Source organism: Dendropsophus ebraccatus, chromosome 1 (genome assembly GCF_027789765.1).
Source record: "Dendropsophus ebraccatus isolate aDenEbr1 chromosome 1, aDenEbr1.pat, whole genome shotgun sequence".
Classification (NCBI taxonomy): domain Eukaryota; kingdom Metazoa; phylum Chordata; class Amphibia; order Anura; family Hylidae; genus Dendropsophus; species Dendropsophus ebraccatus.
Genome location: NC_091454.1, coordinates 120,490,921 through 120,507,105, shown reverse-complemented (window position 1 = coordinate 120,507,105; position 16,185 = coordinate 120,490,921). Strand labels below are relative to the sequence as shown.

The 16,185-nt window shown below is 42.9% G+C and overlaps 2 protein-coding genes across 5 annotated transcripts in view; one reads left to right on the top strand and one right to left on the bottom strand.

Moving 5' to 3' along the window:
- FBXL13 (F-box and leucine rich repeat protein 13) overlaps positions 1–2,308 on the bottom strand; it is a 150,442-nt gene extending 148,134 nt beyond the window's left edge. The window contains exon 1 of one of the 2 annotated variants that reach the window (XM_069977951.1): positions 1,841–2,308. In XM_069977951.1, coding sequence (XP_069834052.1) covers positions 1,841–1,915 — 75 coding nt within the window. In that variant the 5' untranslated portion in view covers positions 1,916–2,308. The remainder of the gene's footprint in view (positions 1–1,840) is intronic. The other variant, XM_069977978.1, reaches the window with a different exon arrangement.
- Positions 2,118–7,873, top strand: ARMC10 (armadillo repeat containing 10). Of its 3 annotated transcripts, XM_069978011.1 has the most exons (6): positions 2,118–2,424; positions 2,860–3,014; positions 4,089–4,223; positions 5,749–5,925; positions 6,022–6,093; positions 7,585–7,873. In XM_069978011.1, exons 1-6 carry the CDS (start codon positions 2,241–2,243, stop codon positions 7,858–7,860), a joined length of 999 nt encoding a protein of 332 aa, XP_069834112.1. In that variant the 5' UTR covers positions 2,118–2,240; the 3' UTR covers positions 7,861–7,873. The 3 variants fall into 3 exon arrangements, with proteins under 3 accessions (XP_069834112.1, XP_069834128.1, XP_069834121.1); XM_069978027.1 differs by lacking the exon at positions 5,749–5,925; XM_069978020.1 differs by lacking the exon at positions 6,022–6,093.
- Positions 7,874–16,185: the final 8,312 nt, after the last annotated feature.

Below are 16,185 nucleotides of genomic sequence, written 5' to 3'. Positions count from 1 at the left end.
CCGGGTCCCGCTTCTGGAGGTGGTCAGGTCACGGAGATCTCAGCCGCTGCAGCCCGGTGCGCACACTGAGAGATGAGTCCAACACTCATAGAGAATGACGGAGCACTGGACTCTCCCGTCATTCTCTATGAGCGTTGGACTCATCTCTCAGCGCACGCCGGGCTGCAGCGGCTGAGATCTCCGTGACCCGACCATCTTCAGAAGCGGGACCCGGCGCGATGAGGTGAGTATAGGGGGGTTGGGAGCCTGTCACCCCGGCACAGGGGTCGACAGGTTCCCTTTAAGTTCAAGTTCAGAAGAGTAAGCCTCATTAAAAGGCTAGCCAAGTGAAGCTGAAGTACTGAGTCAGACTGTATATGGTTGTCAAGTTGCAAGTTTCCATGTTGAACATTTTCAAACTAAGAAAAGAAAGGATCTAAAGGAGGAGGATGCTGCCGTGGCCTCTGCACACAATAAGTCCCATGTAACATAACATTAATTTTACATGGTTTAAAATGTTGGCGACCAAATATTCTATTTGGCGCCTAAATTTTTCAGGTTAGGAGCCAATGGCTCCCAGGTAAATTTTTTAGTCTGGAGCCCTGTATATATATATATATATATATATATATATATATATATATATACAGTGGTACCTTGGTTTAGGAGTAACTTAGTTTAAGAGCGTTTTGATTTAAGAGATCACAGTTTTTAAAAATTGTGACTTGCTTTAAGAGCATTGTTTTGGTTTAAGTGCTCCCTGTACTGGGTGGGAGGGCGTGGAGGGGCATGGTCTGCACAGCGGGGTCTACAGCACTGTTCTCTGACCCAGGAAGTCTCCCTCACCTTCCAAATCATAGCAGATCCACTTCAGGCTGGGGCTTACATCAGGGGACAGGACTGTGGAGGACAGAGAGTGCTGCATGTATGTGCCCACACATCTGCCCTGCTCATTCCTTCATGCTCCCTGCAGTCTCTGTCAGTTTCCCATCCTCTCCATTACTGTAGAGTAACTTATAATATCACAGATTCTGCTGTTTCTGAATGTTTGTTTCATCTGTTTTAAAATGTTATTCAAAATAATAAGTCATTATTTTTGGGGTGTGGAACCAATTGTCTGCACATCAGTGATTTCTTATGAGAAAATTTGCTTTGGTTTAAGAGTGGATTTGGATTACAAGCATGGTCCTGGAACAAATCCTGCTCGTAATGCAAGGCACCACTGTACACAATTCCCTCCAGGGCATCCAGCAACCTATAACTTTCCTTTAGGTTGGAATCATTTATGTCATGTTATAGCAAAGCTGCTACCCAGCACGCAGGCACCGGATCAAAAAATGTCACGTACAGGGGCACATTTATCCAATGAGCCCCTGACGTATGCTATGGAAAAGAATTGTGCAAACATCTGCGCCTTTTCTGTGGCGTATGGCTCAGTCGCCTGATGAATGGAGGGGGGTTGGCCTCCACCAGTGCCTAATTTACCATGATTTACACCAGCTAGAAGCCAGAAATCCGGAGCAGGTGCAGATTTTGGCGGCCACTGTGCCGCCGGATTTACCTATATCTGGGGAGGTGAATGGGGACGGGGCTTAATTTAAGACTGGCATATAAGTGGACTGGTCCCCATCTAAGACAGCAGATATATGTGTACCTGGCCCTCATAGTGACCTGTCTGCTAGGCTGCTCTAAATAACATCAGGCACCAGTAAGCAGTTACTATAATAATCCTGGAGGTGATGGCCTGTGCCATGGCTAGGCTGCTTCTTAGAGGAGCCCTCAGGAATCCCACACATCCTCTCTATTACCGCCCATTACACTAGACAAGTCTGTAATACTCAGCATTGCTGGCCGCTGTTACCTCATAGACGTGTGGCAGGGAGTGCTGCTTGATATAGTTCCTAAGCTGGGCATCTGCATTACGTAGAGATGCCATGTTACTGCTTATAGAATGGTTGTCACTCCATTCGGTGCCCTGTCCCAGGATGGTGGCGTCTACCGTCCCCTAGCAACCAGCCAAACCTCTCTGTGAGGTCAGACACACCCCTACACTAACCCGCCCACTTACGGCAATGGACCCTGTACTCCTCACACTACATACTGTACACTGCCCATGAAATCACTGTACTGTTCGCTTTGTCACGTGGTCAGAGGAGGCGCAGAGGCCCACAGCGGGGACGTCACGTGTCTGCAGAAGTTGGCGGAGTAACGTCACGTGTGGTCGCGGAAGGTTCGGGCCGGGTGTGGGCTCAGGGAGCGGAATGTCACAGGCGGGGAGGGTGACGGTGGCGAGAAGCCTGCTGGCCCTGGCGCTCGGTACGGGAGTCTGTTACTGCGTCTATAGAGCGCTATGTACGAGGGGGAAGAAACACGTAAATGGCGGCGGGATCCTGGATAGAGTGTCGGGCATGACTGTGCGGGCAGGTGTGAACGGGGGCAGCCCAGGTGAGTACGGGCCCTGGACCGGACACACCTAGGATGTGCTGCACATAGGATAGGAAAACGTGTGTGCTGTGGGAGGTCCCATGTGTGTGCTGTGGGAGGTCCCATGCCGGTGTGTCCGGTTATGGCAGGTCTATTGATAATGTACCACAGCGTCACACGGTTCTGCTCCGTTATCTGTCAGCAGTGTGAACCAGAGCTGATCACTCCATCACAGGCCCTATACCCACCAGCACCCCCTCTGCTCCGGACTCGTCCTGCCACACCCTGCACGCTGATAGGGGGCAGCACTGAGCTCTGCCTGCATCCCCTATAGCTACAGCACTAATCGCAGCCTCCTATGGTGGATACATAGGAATGATTGTTGCTTATTTTTACGGTAAAAATCACAGAGTGTTCTGCAGAGCTGAATTTTTACACAATATTTTTTTCCCATAGAAACCAAATCAGAAAATATTCCTAAGCCTGCTGGGGATCTGGAAGCACATCATTTACAAACACTGCTTCACATTCTGTCAAGCTGCTCCCATTCCTCAACTCAAGAGCAAATCCTGGTCACCCTCTGTAACAGCGCAGCATTCTCTGCAAACCATGTAAGCTGACTGTATCCAAAGGGAAATATCTACTGTATATATGTCAGGCGCGGGATGAAACATTAGAAATATACGTTAGGACAGATTGCATTGAGCTTTGTTAGGATGTATTTTGAGGTCCAAGGAGAAGTGTGGAGAAAACTTTTATTGAAGTATTGTACTCCCCCCCCCCCCCCCAAAGTTATACAAATCACCAATATACACTTATCAAGGGAAATGCTTTTTTCCCTGCACTTACTACTGCATCAAGGCTTCACTTCCTGGATAAAATGGTGATGTCACAACCCGACTCCCAGAGCTGTGCGGGCTGTGGCGGGTGGAGAGGATGATGGCAGAGGGATGCTTAGTGCCCCTCCAGTGCCCTGTGTCCCTCAGTGTCCCTCTGCCATCATCCTCTCCAGCAGCCACAGTCCGCACACCTCTGGGAGTCGGGTCGTGACATCACCATTTTATCCAGGAACTGAAGCCTTGATGCAGTAGTAAGTGCAGAGAAAAAAGCACTTTATAAGCATTTCCTGTAATAAGTGTATATTGGGGATTTGTATAACTTTTGGGGGGGCAATACAATACTTTAATTAAAAAAAATTGCCGGACTTCTCCTTTAATAAATTCCCCCATTTGTGTCTGTATATGTGTATCTATACATGCATGTGTGTGCATACATATGTGTGTCTGTCTGATCAGAAGAAATTGTTGTAGAGGTCTGGTGAGCAGGATAGAAAAGATAGGGGAACATTGTTTTTTTTTTTTTACATTATGCGATTGGCGCCGGGATCTTTTGCCATGCACTGGGGGCAGGCCCGCCACCCCCCAGTGTGACTATTTCCCTCTCCTCTGTGATGCAGCTCCATTGATTTGGTTCTAATGGAGCTGAGTCACAGAGGGGAGGGTATATCGGCACACTGGTGCAAAGAGCTGAGCCTAATGGGGAAAAAATGATGTACTTGCTAGTACATTCGCTTTAAAGTAAACAACTGATCAGAGAAGTCACCAGATATACCTTGAACCCCTGTCTCTCTGGGTAAGACCCAAAAAAATACTAATAATTTTATCTTGATTTGTTGTGTGTTTTAGGATATCATTCGAAATTTCAATGGTATTCATATTATTGGAGAATCACTTTCACATTCTAATCCAAGAATAAAAACTGGTGCACTGAATGCACTCAACAACCTCAGTATGAACCTACAAAATCAGGAACAAATACAGGTGAGATTGCCTTAGGTGACATTATACTAGTTTTTGTCATCATAAGCTGCAGATTATATAGAACTTTTTGTTTTGTATATCCCTGAATTAGTGGAAGAAAATAATCATGTGCAATACTGTAAAAAACCTCCGGCCACAAAATTCTTAATACTACCGTTTCTCCGAAAGTAAAACCTACCCCAGTAAGCCCCAGCTACATTTTGCAGGCTTTTTGAGGTAAGCTTGAAATATAAGCCCTACTCCAAAAATAAGCTCTAGTAACAGTCTGCTGACCAGATCCCTGACACTGGGTGGCTGAGCATCAGCCAATCAGTGCCAGACTTGTTATGCCCTGCCCCCACCTGATCACCTCAAGCTGCAGGCGAGACAGGAGCGGTAAGAAGCACAGTAGGGGACGATGAATATGGGGGGACGGAGAGTACATGTGCCAACTACAGAAGGAGGGGGGGTATAAGGTATGGGGACCACCTTCAGAGGGAGGATGTATGCAGTAAAGGGGAACAATCACAGATGGGTGAAGAAGGTAAAAAATAAGACCCTTATGTTTTTGGAGAAACAAGGTAATAAATGCAGAACCCTAAATCCTCCTCACCAGGTTAGTTCAACTAAGCGAGTGCCAACCTGGCCCAGAGGCAGGGGTGGGGGCATGTAGTAGAAAAAAACGAGATGTGCTGCATGACGGAAAATGTAGTTTCCCGAGCAGCACTATTTTGTAAATTAACTAGGATTTAGTAAAGTTTGAAACAGACAATGGGAGCAGTGTGGAAGAGCAGGTGAGGTGTCAAACTGACCCCCGGGGAGGCGGTGAGTGAGCCCAAGGGATTTTAGGAGCAGTTTTTTTTTTCCAGGAAATCTTCGTAGTATGAATGGTTATTGTGAAATATGATTCAAGCGCTAAAATCAGACTACAAATTAAATACCCCTATGTACTGTAGATGAGTTTAAGAAGGTAAAATCAGTGATGTTTAAGACTACTGTGGAGTAGAGATGAACATTTGATTTGATTCCCCGCAGCTGCAGAAGTTAGAAGCAGCCTAGTAAGTCCTGGAAATAAATGGCTATTAGCTGTATCTATGTTTTGCAGGACTCCCTAAGGCTGCATCCAACTACTGTAGCTGGGGCAAGTGAAATGTTGAATGTTGCTGAAGCTGAACAGTTTGTCCACTCACCACTAACACAATTATTGTCACTGTGTCACTGATGGTAAAACATTGAGGTGACTGTTTGGTCTATTGCTGTTCTTTTCCTGGGCATGCATTGATTATTGAAAATAAACAGATTTTATAGTAGCGATGGGAAACTGCCAGAGCACAGCAGTCAGGATCTTGTTTTTGGGATTGGACAAGGGGGGTGATTTCACATTGTACTTCGTCAACAGTATTATGGTAGTGTGTCTCTTTTTTTACATAATGAAGTTTCTTAAAATTAGAGATGAGTGAATTTCCAGTATAAACAAAATGGTGTTTGTTGCTTCATTTTTTGTGCATTATAGCCACTTAGCCAATATGTTTGTTTTGATATCCAGGTTTTTTTAATTGACATATTAAAGGATATCAAGGAATCTACATTAAATTCTGAAGTCCAGCTGGCTGGCCTGAGACTGGTAGTTAATATGTCAGTGACCGATAACTACCATGAAAAGTTGGAAGAGTCTATCCCCAGTTTACTCGGCTTAGTGGATAAAGGGAACAACATTACCAAAGTATGCATTACCATTATTAAATATAAAATCTGTATTTTAAGGTATATAAAATATTGGATATATATTTTAATATAAAAAAAAATTCTTCACCATCAGATACACGTATTAAAAATTCTTGTGAACTTATCTGCAAATCCTTTGATGACTATACCTCTCCTTGCTAGTAAGGTAAAGTGTTAATAATATTTTTTATTTTGCATAATGTAACTTAGAGCTGAGGAATTACTGCTGTCACCTGTAAATGCACCAGAAAGTATTGACCCTTTAATGTCTTAATGAATTATATATGTCAGGGCATTCTTAAGGAGGTATGGAGAGGGCTTGGCTGATAGCACCATCTAGACCAATGCTTCTCAAGGCAGGGCGTTGGGGAGGCAGTTTTCACAAAAGTGTCTATAAGGTGCACAATCCTTTCCCTGCCTCCAATAATCTCTGGTTTAGGAACATTATTGACTAATTTAGAACTTATTGCAATTTTATCCAGAGTTTAGGAAACAAACAAATATGACCATTCATGGGTTCTTGGGATCCTGTTTTATGGGGTCATTCTCTGCCCAATCAGGCAGATATCACCCCATGTAATAAAAACTACACTCATGACAACCGCATTGGACCCAAGGTTCTGGCAGGCACAAAGTGTGACAACCATTGGACATCAAGTCGTTTACACAATTGCAAACTGCAAATTGTTCCCAGAGAATCATTTTACAAATTCCTGCAGTTACGACAGGCTATTAATAGTCAATTTCCCAACCCGATGTCCTATATCTGACTTACCATTAATTAATAGATGTCACACTCCCCTAGCAGACTTTTGTAATACGATAAGGCAATGTCCGTATGTACACTCTTTTTGGCAGAATGTAGTTGCCTTATTAAAAGAGGTGCTCTCCAAACCTATTCTCCTGGAGCCATTGGCGTGTTTATTTAGAATATTCGATGAAAAAAACTGGTCCCACCATGATACTAGTTTCTCAAGTAAAATCCTGTTTAAAAACAGGAAGCATCCTTAAAAATTTGATAAAGTATGGGGTCCTTGGTGTGCAAACCCATTGATGCTGTACACAGCACACAACTATAGAATGGTCAGAGATTCTATTATGGCAACAATGTCTAGCTAGGAAATAGGCATTATAGAAGTTTAGACCCTCCTGGTCTGCACAGAGCAGTGGTATTACTTTTGTGGTTCTGTTCCTGAGATTGTTGATACTGTTGGAGTATGCATGTGCCGCACCCCTGCAAGGTTAGTGAATATGGACACTCATGTTTCTGTTGTACACTTTTATTGTTCTCTGTACAATTTTCAATAAAATGAATTAAAAAAACAAACAAAAAACAGGCCACTCAGCCAAGGAGCCAGGAAAAGATAAATCATCGGTTGACAACCCCCCCCCCCCCCCCCCCCCCCCATTGTTTTGTGTAATAGAAGGTGGGTGGTCGGCGGCTGAATACTACATTAATACTGACATAGATCTTATCAGTATGGTAATGGGTTGGCATATGGCCTGATAATTTACATGGGGTTAAGTGGAAGGAGGCTGAATGTTGTTTTGTTCATCGGTATTTAGATGTACACCAGGTGTACTTATAGAGCTGTAAGAAGTGATGTGAAGCACATGGAAAATAATTGTGTAACAAGCAACATTTGTCTCTTTGCAGGCACCAGCATCGCTGATATTTCTTTTTGACAGGAACATTAATAGGGACGTTCTCATAAGGGTGCTGACATTTGCAGCAAACCTTTCTGAGAACCTGGTCAGAGAACAGCAAGATAATAGACCGTGTTCCTACAAAGAAGACTCTCTCTATGGAACTCTGTTTGAAGATCCAGCAGTACTCCAAGGAACTATATTACAATTATTACTTTTTTCTGATATGGAAATAAAAGAACAAGTCAATAGGTGTATTAGAAATGTTGAAAGACTGAAACATTAAACACTGATAGGTATTTCTTTTCTTCAAATCATCATTCCAAGTGATCACCAATATCCACACATTCGAGGGAGAAAAATTCATAGCCCTGTGTTAATGTATAGTAGTGCAAAGACCTTAAGACCTTCATAGAATAAACCTGGCTGCTAGTGTAATGTCTTCTGACTGACAGTATTCCTAGCCAACAGCTAGCCTGGGTTAAGGGAGTTCAGAGGCTCTGCAGCCTGTGACTATCGGCTGCTATGTGCAGTCAAGGACTACAGGCAATAGCCATTTAAGCCATTCAAATGCAGCTGTTTTAATAAAAAAAAAAAAGTCCCCTCCCCTATTAAAAGTGTGAAAAAACCCCTTTTCTAAATAAATAAACTTAAAATAAATTTGGTATCACTGCATGCGTAATCGCCAGAACTAGTAAACAATCACATTCTTGATCTTTCTCGGTAAATGGTGTAAGCGCAAAAAATCCCAAAGTGTAAAATTGCTGATTTTTTTTTGTCTTGTGGAATCCAGAATCTCTTCTCGGGAGAGCCTTGCAGCTCCATCATTTCCTCCTTTCTCTTCCTTCCCCGTCTGGACACCTACTCCCTTTTAAACTCTTTTACTGGTACCGTGTCCCCACCAGCATTCATCGGATGTTCCCAGAAAACTCCCCACTATGCTGGAGGAACGGTGGGGAAGATGGCTCCCTTCTGCACACTTTCTGGAGCTGCCCTAAATTGGTTCCTTTCTGGAAGGAGATATTGTATATCATCTCGACTTTTACGGATCGCTAACTTGCCTTCAACCCCCCTTTTTTCCTCTTGCATATATCTGACAAGTCCTTAAAGATTTATCGCCATTCTATCTTCTGCCACCTGCTCAACACTGTTCGGTCTTGCATACCAACACTGTGGAGAAACCCATACCCTCATAGCATATCTATGGGGATACACAAGGTTGAGGACATCAAGCATATGGAAAACCTCATGGCACAATTCCATGACCATTCCTCTTGCTTCTTGCTTACCCAGTTCTACTAGGACCAAGTCACCAAAACGGACGAATACAAAACTCTTGTAGCTCAGTGATGTGGCGGGTCCATTTTTTTTTTTCCTCTTTCCTCCTCCTCCTTCCCATTCTGTGCTTTTCTCTCATCAGAACTCTGTCCTACCATCCCAGGCTTGTTCATGGGAGTTCAGAGTTGTTTTTCCCTTTGTGTTAAGGAATATTGGTATGTCCTTAACCCTTTCCCGCATGAAGACGTAACTGTACGTCCTCATGCGGGCGTTCAGAGCGGGGCCACGATCCCGGGTGCCTAATGTAGCCCAGGATCGCGGCTATTAGCGGGCACGGTCCGATCACTGTGCCCGCTAATTAGATAATCGGAGGCAGCTGTCAATGATGACAGCTGCCTCCGATTACCGGATTCAGCCGTCCCCTGGTGTCTAGTGGGGGAGATCGCGTCCCGGAGGAGCGATCTCCGTTACTGAAGCCAGCCGGGGACCGCTCCAAGATGGCGCCGTCCCCGACTCGGCACTCGTTTGTTTTCAGCAGCCGAAAGCAAACGAGTGCCGATCTCATTGATCTTTGCTGTATAACTATACAGCAAAGATCTCAATGAGAGATCAAAGTGTATATACTAGAAGTCCCCCAGGGGGACTTCTAGTATATGTGTAAAAAAATAAAATAAAGTGTTGTTATCAATAAAAAGCCCCCTCCCTTAATAAAAGTCTGAATCACCCCCCTTTTCCCAGGTTATAAATAAAAGTAAATAAATAAACATGGTGTGGAGAAAATGATGACCGGCACCAGCTGATATTGGGAACACTAGGTCAGGACGTATGGGACAGGAGATTTGCGGCTGTAAGCGAATGTAAATGTAAAGAAATAGAATCTCGCACTCACCAACTTCACAGATGCAGGTGGTTTATTGCAGACACGTCGGAGCTGGTGCAGCAGGGAGAGGGAAGGTGGAGAAGCAGGTGCGTTCACAGGGGAGCAACAATGTTTCACTTTTAGTATCTGCACTGAAAGTTTTTTTGGGGTGGCTGCTGGATCTGGAACGGGTAAGGGAAGATTATGGCGAGCGATGGCCTTAATGAGGGCTTCCTCCACTAAAGGTCTGGGGTAACCCCTATCTAATAGACGTTATTTCAATGCGGCGGCTTGGTGCTGAAAGCCCTTCTCGGTGTTATTAATACGTTTTAAGCGCAACATCTGGCTGAAAGGTATGGAATTTTTCACCTGTAATGGATGGGAACTATTAAAGTGAAGGAGCGAGTTGGCGGCTGTTTTTTTACGAAACACCGAAGTGCGGAGGCCCTGTCCTGAGGCTTCTACCGTAACGTCTAAAAACTCAAGAGTAGCACCACCAAAACATGAAGTGAAAAACATATTACACGTATTTTTCTCATTCAAAAAGTTGACAAACTCATTAAATTTGACTGCTGTGTTTTTTCATATCACGAAAATATTGTCAACATAACGATGAAACGAAACGATAATCAGTGATAAAAGGATTACATGGTGCAAAAATAAAGTCCAACTCAAATTGTGCCAGGAAGAGATTAGCATACGTGCAGGAGACCGGTGTGCCCATAGCAGTGCCGGTCTCCTGCCGATACCAATCTCCCCTGTAGGTGAAACAGTTGTTGCCAAGTACAAATAATAAAGAGTCCCGAACAAAATGTCTGAAAACAGGTGGCTTACCTAGGCGACCGAGGATGCGATCGACAGCCTCGACACCCGCATCATGAGGGATGCGGGTGTAGAGGCTCTCGACGTCCACGGAAGCCAAAGAATAACCAGGGAGCCAATGGGTGCTATCCAGAACCTGCAAGAAATCGTTAGTGTCCTTGAGGTATGACACGAAACATGATAGGATGGGGCGCAAAGCCCAATCTAGATATTGAGACAGACCCATTTTGTTCGGGACTCATTATTTGTACTTGGCAACCACTGTTTCACCTACAGGGGAGATTGGTATCGGCAGGAGACCGGCACTGCTATGGGCACACCGGTCTCCTGCACGTATGCCAATCTCTTCCTGGCACAATTTGAGTTGGACTTTATTTTTGCACCATGTAATCCTTTTATCACTGATATCGTTTCGTTTCATCGTTATGTTGACGATATTTACGTGATATGGAAAAACACAGCAGTCAAATTTAATGAGTTATCTTTTTGAATGAGAAAAATACATGTAATATGTTTTTCACTTCATGTTTTGGTGGTGCTACTCATGAGTTTTTAGACGTTATGGTAGAAGCCTCAGGACAGGGCCTCCGCACTTCGGTGTTCCGTAAAAAAAACAGCCGCCAACTCCCTTCTTCACTTTAATAGTTCCCATCCATTACAGGTGAAAAATTCAGACCTTTAGTGGAGGAAGCCCTCATTAAGGCCATCGCTCGCCATAGATCTTCCCTTACCCGTTCCAGATCCAGCAGCCACCCCAAAAAAACTTTCAGTGCAGATACTAAAAGATTCACATTTGCATTACAAAATAGTAATCTCAACGATACAGTGATGAAGATCATCAAAAACCACTGTTTTTTATTGCAACAGGATAGCGACCTGAAAGCGGTGGCAGATCGCAAGCCACTGATTACTTTTAGGAAAAGCAAGACTATAGCAGATGCTTTAACAGAAGGTCAGACCACTAGACCAGGGAACTGGCTCGACCGCTGTCTACCGGAAGGTAATAAGCGGTGTGGCACTTGCCAATATTGTCCCCAAATGCTGTGTCTCGCCTTCATTAATCTAGGGGGCAAGGATTGCTTAATTCGCGATTTTATTACGTGCAGGACCACCTACGTGATTTATGCCATCCTTTGCCCGTGCCACAGGTACTATGTAGGTAAAACCAAACGTCCTCTTTGGACAAGGTTTAAAGAACACGTACGGTCTGCACATTCAGGTGACACTAAGCTGCTTCGCTTCATCGGCCTAGAAAGGGTTAACCCCCCTGCCACAGGCACAGATAGGCTAAGACTCCTTCTCAAACGTGAGACTCTATGGATTATGCGTCTAGACGCTACAGGACCTTGTGGCCTCAACGAGAGAAACGATCTTAACACTCTCCTTTGATGTTTTGCCATCTGTTTACCTGCATTGTAATTTATTGTAACTTTATTGATACCTTTGTAACTTTATTGTTCACTTTTATATATGCACCTCCCCCTCACGTACGCGCTTTTCCGAGCCCGACGAAGCGCCGTAGCAGGCGTGAAACATTGTTGCTCCCCTGTGAACGCACCTGCTTCTCCACCTTCCCTCTCCCCGCTGCACCAGCTCCGATGTGTCTGCAATAAACCACCTGCAGCTGTGAAGTTGGTGAGTGCGAGATTCTATTACTCTACATTTACAAATAAATAAACATGTTTGCTATCCCCGTGTGCGTAATCGCCCGAACTATTAATCACATTCCTGATCTCGCACGGTAAACGGCGTAAGCTCAAAAATATCCCAAAGTGCAAAATTGCGCATTTTTGGTCGTATCAAATCCAGAAAAAATGTAATAAAAAGGGATCAAAAAGTCGCATATGCGCAATCAAGGTACCGATAGAAAGAACACATCATGGCGCAAAAAATGACACCTCACTCAGCCCCATAGACCAAAGGATAAAAGTGCTATAAGCATGGGAATGGAGCGATTTTAAGGAACGTATATTTGTTAACAATGGTTTGAATTTTTTACAGGCCATCAGATAAAAGAAAAGTTATACATGTTATATATCGTTTTAATCGTAACGACTTGAGGAACATATAAAATGTGTCAGTTTTTCCATAGGACACACGGCGTAAAAACACAATCCCCCCAAAGAAAAAGAATTGTGTTTTTTTTTCAATTTTTTCTGGTTTCGCAGCATATTTTATGCAAAAGTTCAGCCTGTCATTGCAAAGTACAATTAGTGACGCAAAAAATAAGGGCTCATGTGGGTCTGTAGGTGTAAAAATGCAAGTGCTATGGCCTTTTATGCACAAGGAGGAAAAAACTAAAACGCAAAAACAAAAATTAGCCTGGTCCCGAAGGAGTTAAAGCATAACAGTAAAATATTTTGACCATTTAGTTTTAGTGAGCTTAGCCCATGATAAGAATTTTTGTAATGTACATTAACAATTGAATGTCCTGTTAGCCCTGTGTCTGCTTCTGTGTTACTTGTTCTTTCCTGCTTGCCACACCCCCCTGGAAACCCATACTCTGCCCTATTACTATATGTAAGCTCAGAGTACGCAGCCCTCCCCAATCCTCCGAATGGACTTCACTAAGGGCCCTATTACACGGGACGATTATCGTTCTGTGTAATTACAGGCAACAATCGAAAAATCGTTCGTATGTCGATCTTTGATTAAGATCTGAACCAAAAATTATTGTTAATCGTTTGCTGTAATTCCACGTTCGGTCAAGTTCCGCATTTGTTTACTAATCGTTCAGTGTAATTGCACATTGCCCATTGTTTTCCTGAGATCAGAAGGAATAAATGATCGCAATAATGACCATCGTTCTGTGTAATATGGTGAAAGATTTTAGGTTAACAAACATTCTCGTTTGCGATCGCTTATCGTTAGTCGTTAAAAATCGTTCCGTGTAATCGGACCCTAAAAAACAAAACATCCTCCCCCACTTCCTTCACTCAGCAAGCATGTTCTCTTCCCCTTCCCTCACAGGGTTCATTTAGCAGAACTGATGTCCCGGGTGTTGTGTGAGGAGCAGCGCTGGGAAGTGCTGGATGGAGAGACAAATGTGCTTCAACAAGAGGGAACATGTGAGCCATGACTCAGGTGTACGGAGGGAGAGTGAGTCACTGAGGGGAGGACTACAAACCCCAGCACAACACAGCTGTAGTCCTTCCATAGTACACAAAACATTATCAGATATCTGCAGCAGGTGCCCCACCTGCATGGCTAACATTATCCTACAGTGTTATAAGAGCAGGTGACTATCTAATCTCATTGTGTGTGATACCATCTGCTGGGGCTCTGTATCTAATCTTACTGTGTGATACTACATGCTGAGGCACTGTATCTGATCCCACTGTGACCATCTGCTGGGGCTCTGTATCCAATCTCACCGTGTGTGATACCATCTGCTGGGGCTCTGTATATAATCTTACTGTGTGATACTACATGCTGAGGCACTGTATCTGATCCCACTGTGACCATCTGCTGGGGCTCTGTATCCAATCTCACCGTGTGTGGTATACCATCAGCTAAAGAGCTGGTCAGTGAATGAAGGGACTCGGCAATGGAAAGGGGGAGACCACGCCTGATTTTAATGCACCCTAAAGAAAAATTTGTTTATTTTTATAAGCAAAACTGGAGACATCTCAGGAAGCGCACAAGCTCTCAACGCAGTTTAGGGCTCTTTTTAAAGGGTAAAATCTGGGCGCTTTTTTTTGGATAAATTTAATTTTTTGGCTACTTAAATTATAGTTACACTTTAAGTCCCTTATATGTAACCACAATCAATGTCTGTTATGTTGTTTATGCGTTGAATTTCTTAAAATATGATTTGTGCCTAAATGGCATTTTCTGTGTCAGCCTACGGCCCCTGACCTATGGGATTACATCATGATTTATCAGATCCCTCTCGGACCTTTGCACAGCCCACTAGTCCATACCTTTATGTTCTTCATTTACAGAATAGCGCTCTATCTGTATGGAACCAGAAGTGCAGAGATATACAGTATTAGGCAAGGTCAAACATTGATTAGCTGCAGATTTAGGCTGGGTTCACATTGTATACTCAACCACAAAAAATGAGCTGTTTTTTTATGATGCAAGTCAATGAGAAGTTGATTCCATATGCATGTATAAAACATAAGTTAAATGGAAACAGAACAGCTTAAACCTAGCCTTATAACACTGCCCTGGCTCACACTGCTGTTACTGAGTCTCCAGTATGTCCTTTGTGACGATATCCAACACTGCTTTCCTGTAAGAATTACAGTAATGGAGAGAGAATACTTTATAGTGTGAGTTATGTATCACTGGTCTACTACTTACTGCACTTAGGCCTTATTCACATAATTGCAGATCCGTAATCACGGTTTAACTTAGAGCACATTAATTTCTATTGGGCTATTCACACAGTCCGCTTCAATTCTGATCCATATTCTGTTCCTTTAGGGACAAAAAAAAAAAGGACATGCTCTAATGTGGATTTTTTTAGCGGTACAGATTACCAATAGAAGCCAATGGGATCCGTATTTTTCACGGATGTCACAATAACACAGAACAAATATAAGCAAACTAGTACTATTCAAATTTTATAGAAACGAATGCAAATACGGATGAATTTATACGGACCATGAAGGCCTTAAGATAGTGATTAAGATTCCACAAGAGCCTCAACTGTATTAAACTATACACTTTACAAAAAAACAAAACAAAAAAAAAAACAAAAAAAACTTATGACGTGTCAAAAATTCTTAAATCAGTCAGGGTCTAACACTTAGACCCAAACCAATCAGCAGAAGAAGCGAGTAGAGAGGCATGCCCACCCTGTGCCTATGTGAGCAAGGCAGCACAATACACTTGGGAGGCCATCTTGTGCAATTAACCCCACGGTGGGAGAGACTTCTTTTGGCTCATTCTACTAATTGGTCAGCGTCTATGTCGTATGAAAAATTATATTTTTTGTAATAGTGTAATAGTAGCATGTGCTGTAAAAAGAAAACAGCCCTGAACAGCCTTGTTAAGTTGGAAAAAAGATGACACGTGATCACAAATAGTATTTATTTCAACATTTTATTTCAACATTTTATTTTACAAATGTTTTTTTTTTTCTTTTTAACACTCATGCTTAGTCGAAACAGCTTGGACTTAAGCTGGAATTACTGATAGTATTTAAATGTTACTCAAATGATAAAAGTTGTAGAAAATGAGATATAAACACCTGTTTGGTATGACTTAAGAATACACTTCATTTAGCATTAAATAATGCATTTCCACATAAAATATTAAAAAACTGTATGGTTTTAAAAATCAGTACATGCTGAAATATTAAAGATAAACTCCAGAAGGAGTGGTAAAGTGTTAACTGTCCTGTGACTTTTCCATTGTTTAACACTATACACAGGAAACAGTCACTGTAGAGGAATTGCAAACATCTGAAGAAGGAATTAACCAGAGAAGCAACTAGTGATCACAATTTTCTTTTTTATGACTCCTATATAACTTTTAATCATACATTCAACCATTTCCATTTAGTTTTTTTTTCTTTATACATACATTCTTCTACTAAGAGTAGTGTTCTTTCCGAACATACATTAACCTGTAACTAAGTATGCACATTGTTCTCACATTCAACAGGAATGGGGAACCGTTGGGCATCCAGCTGTTGCAAAA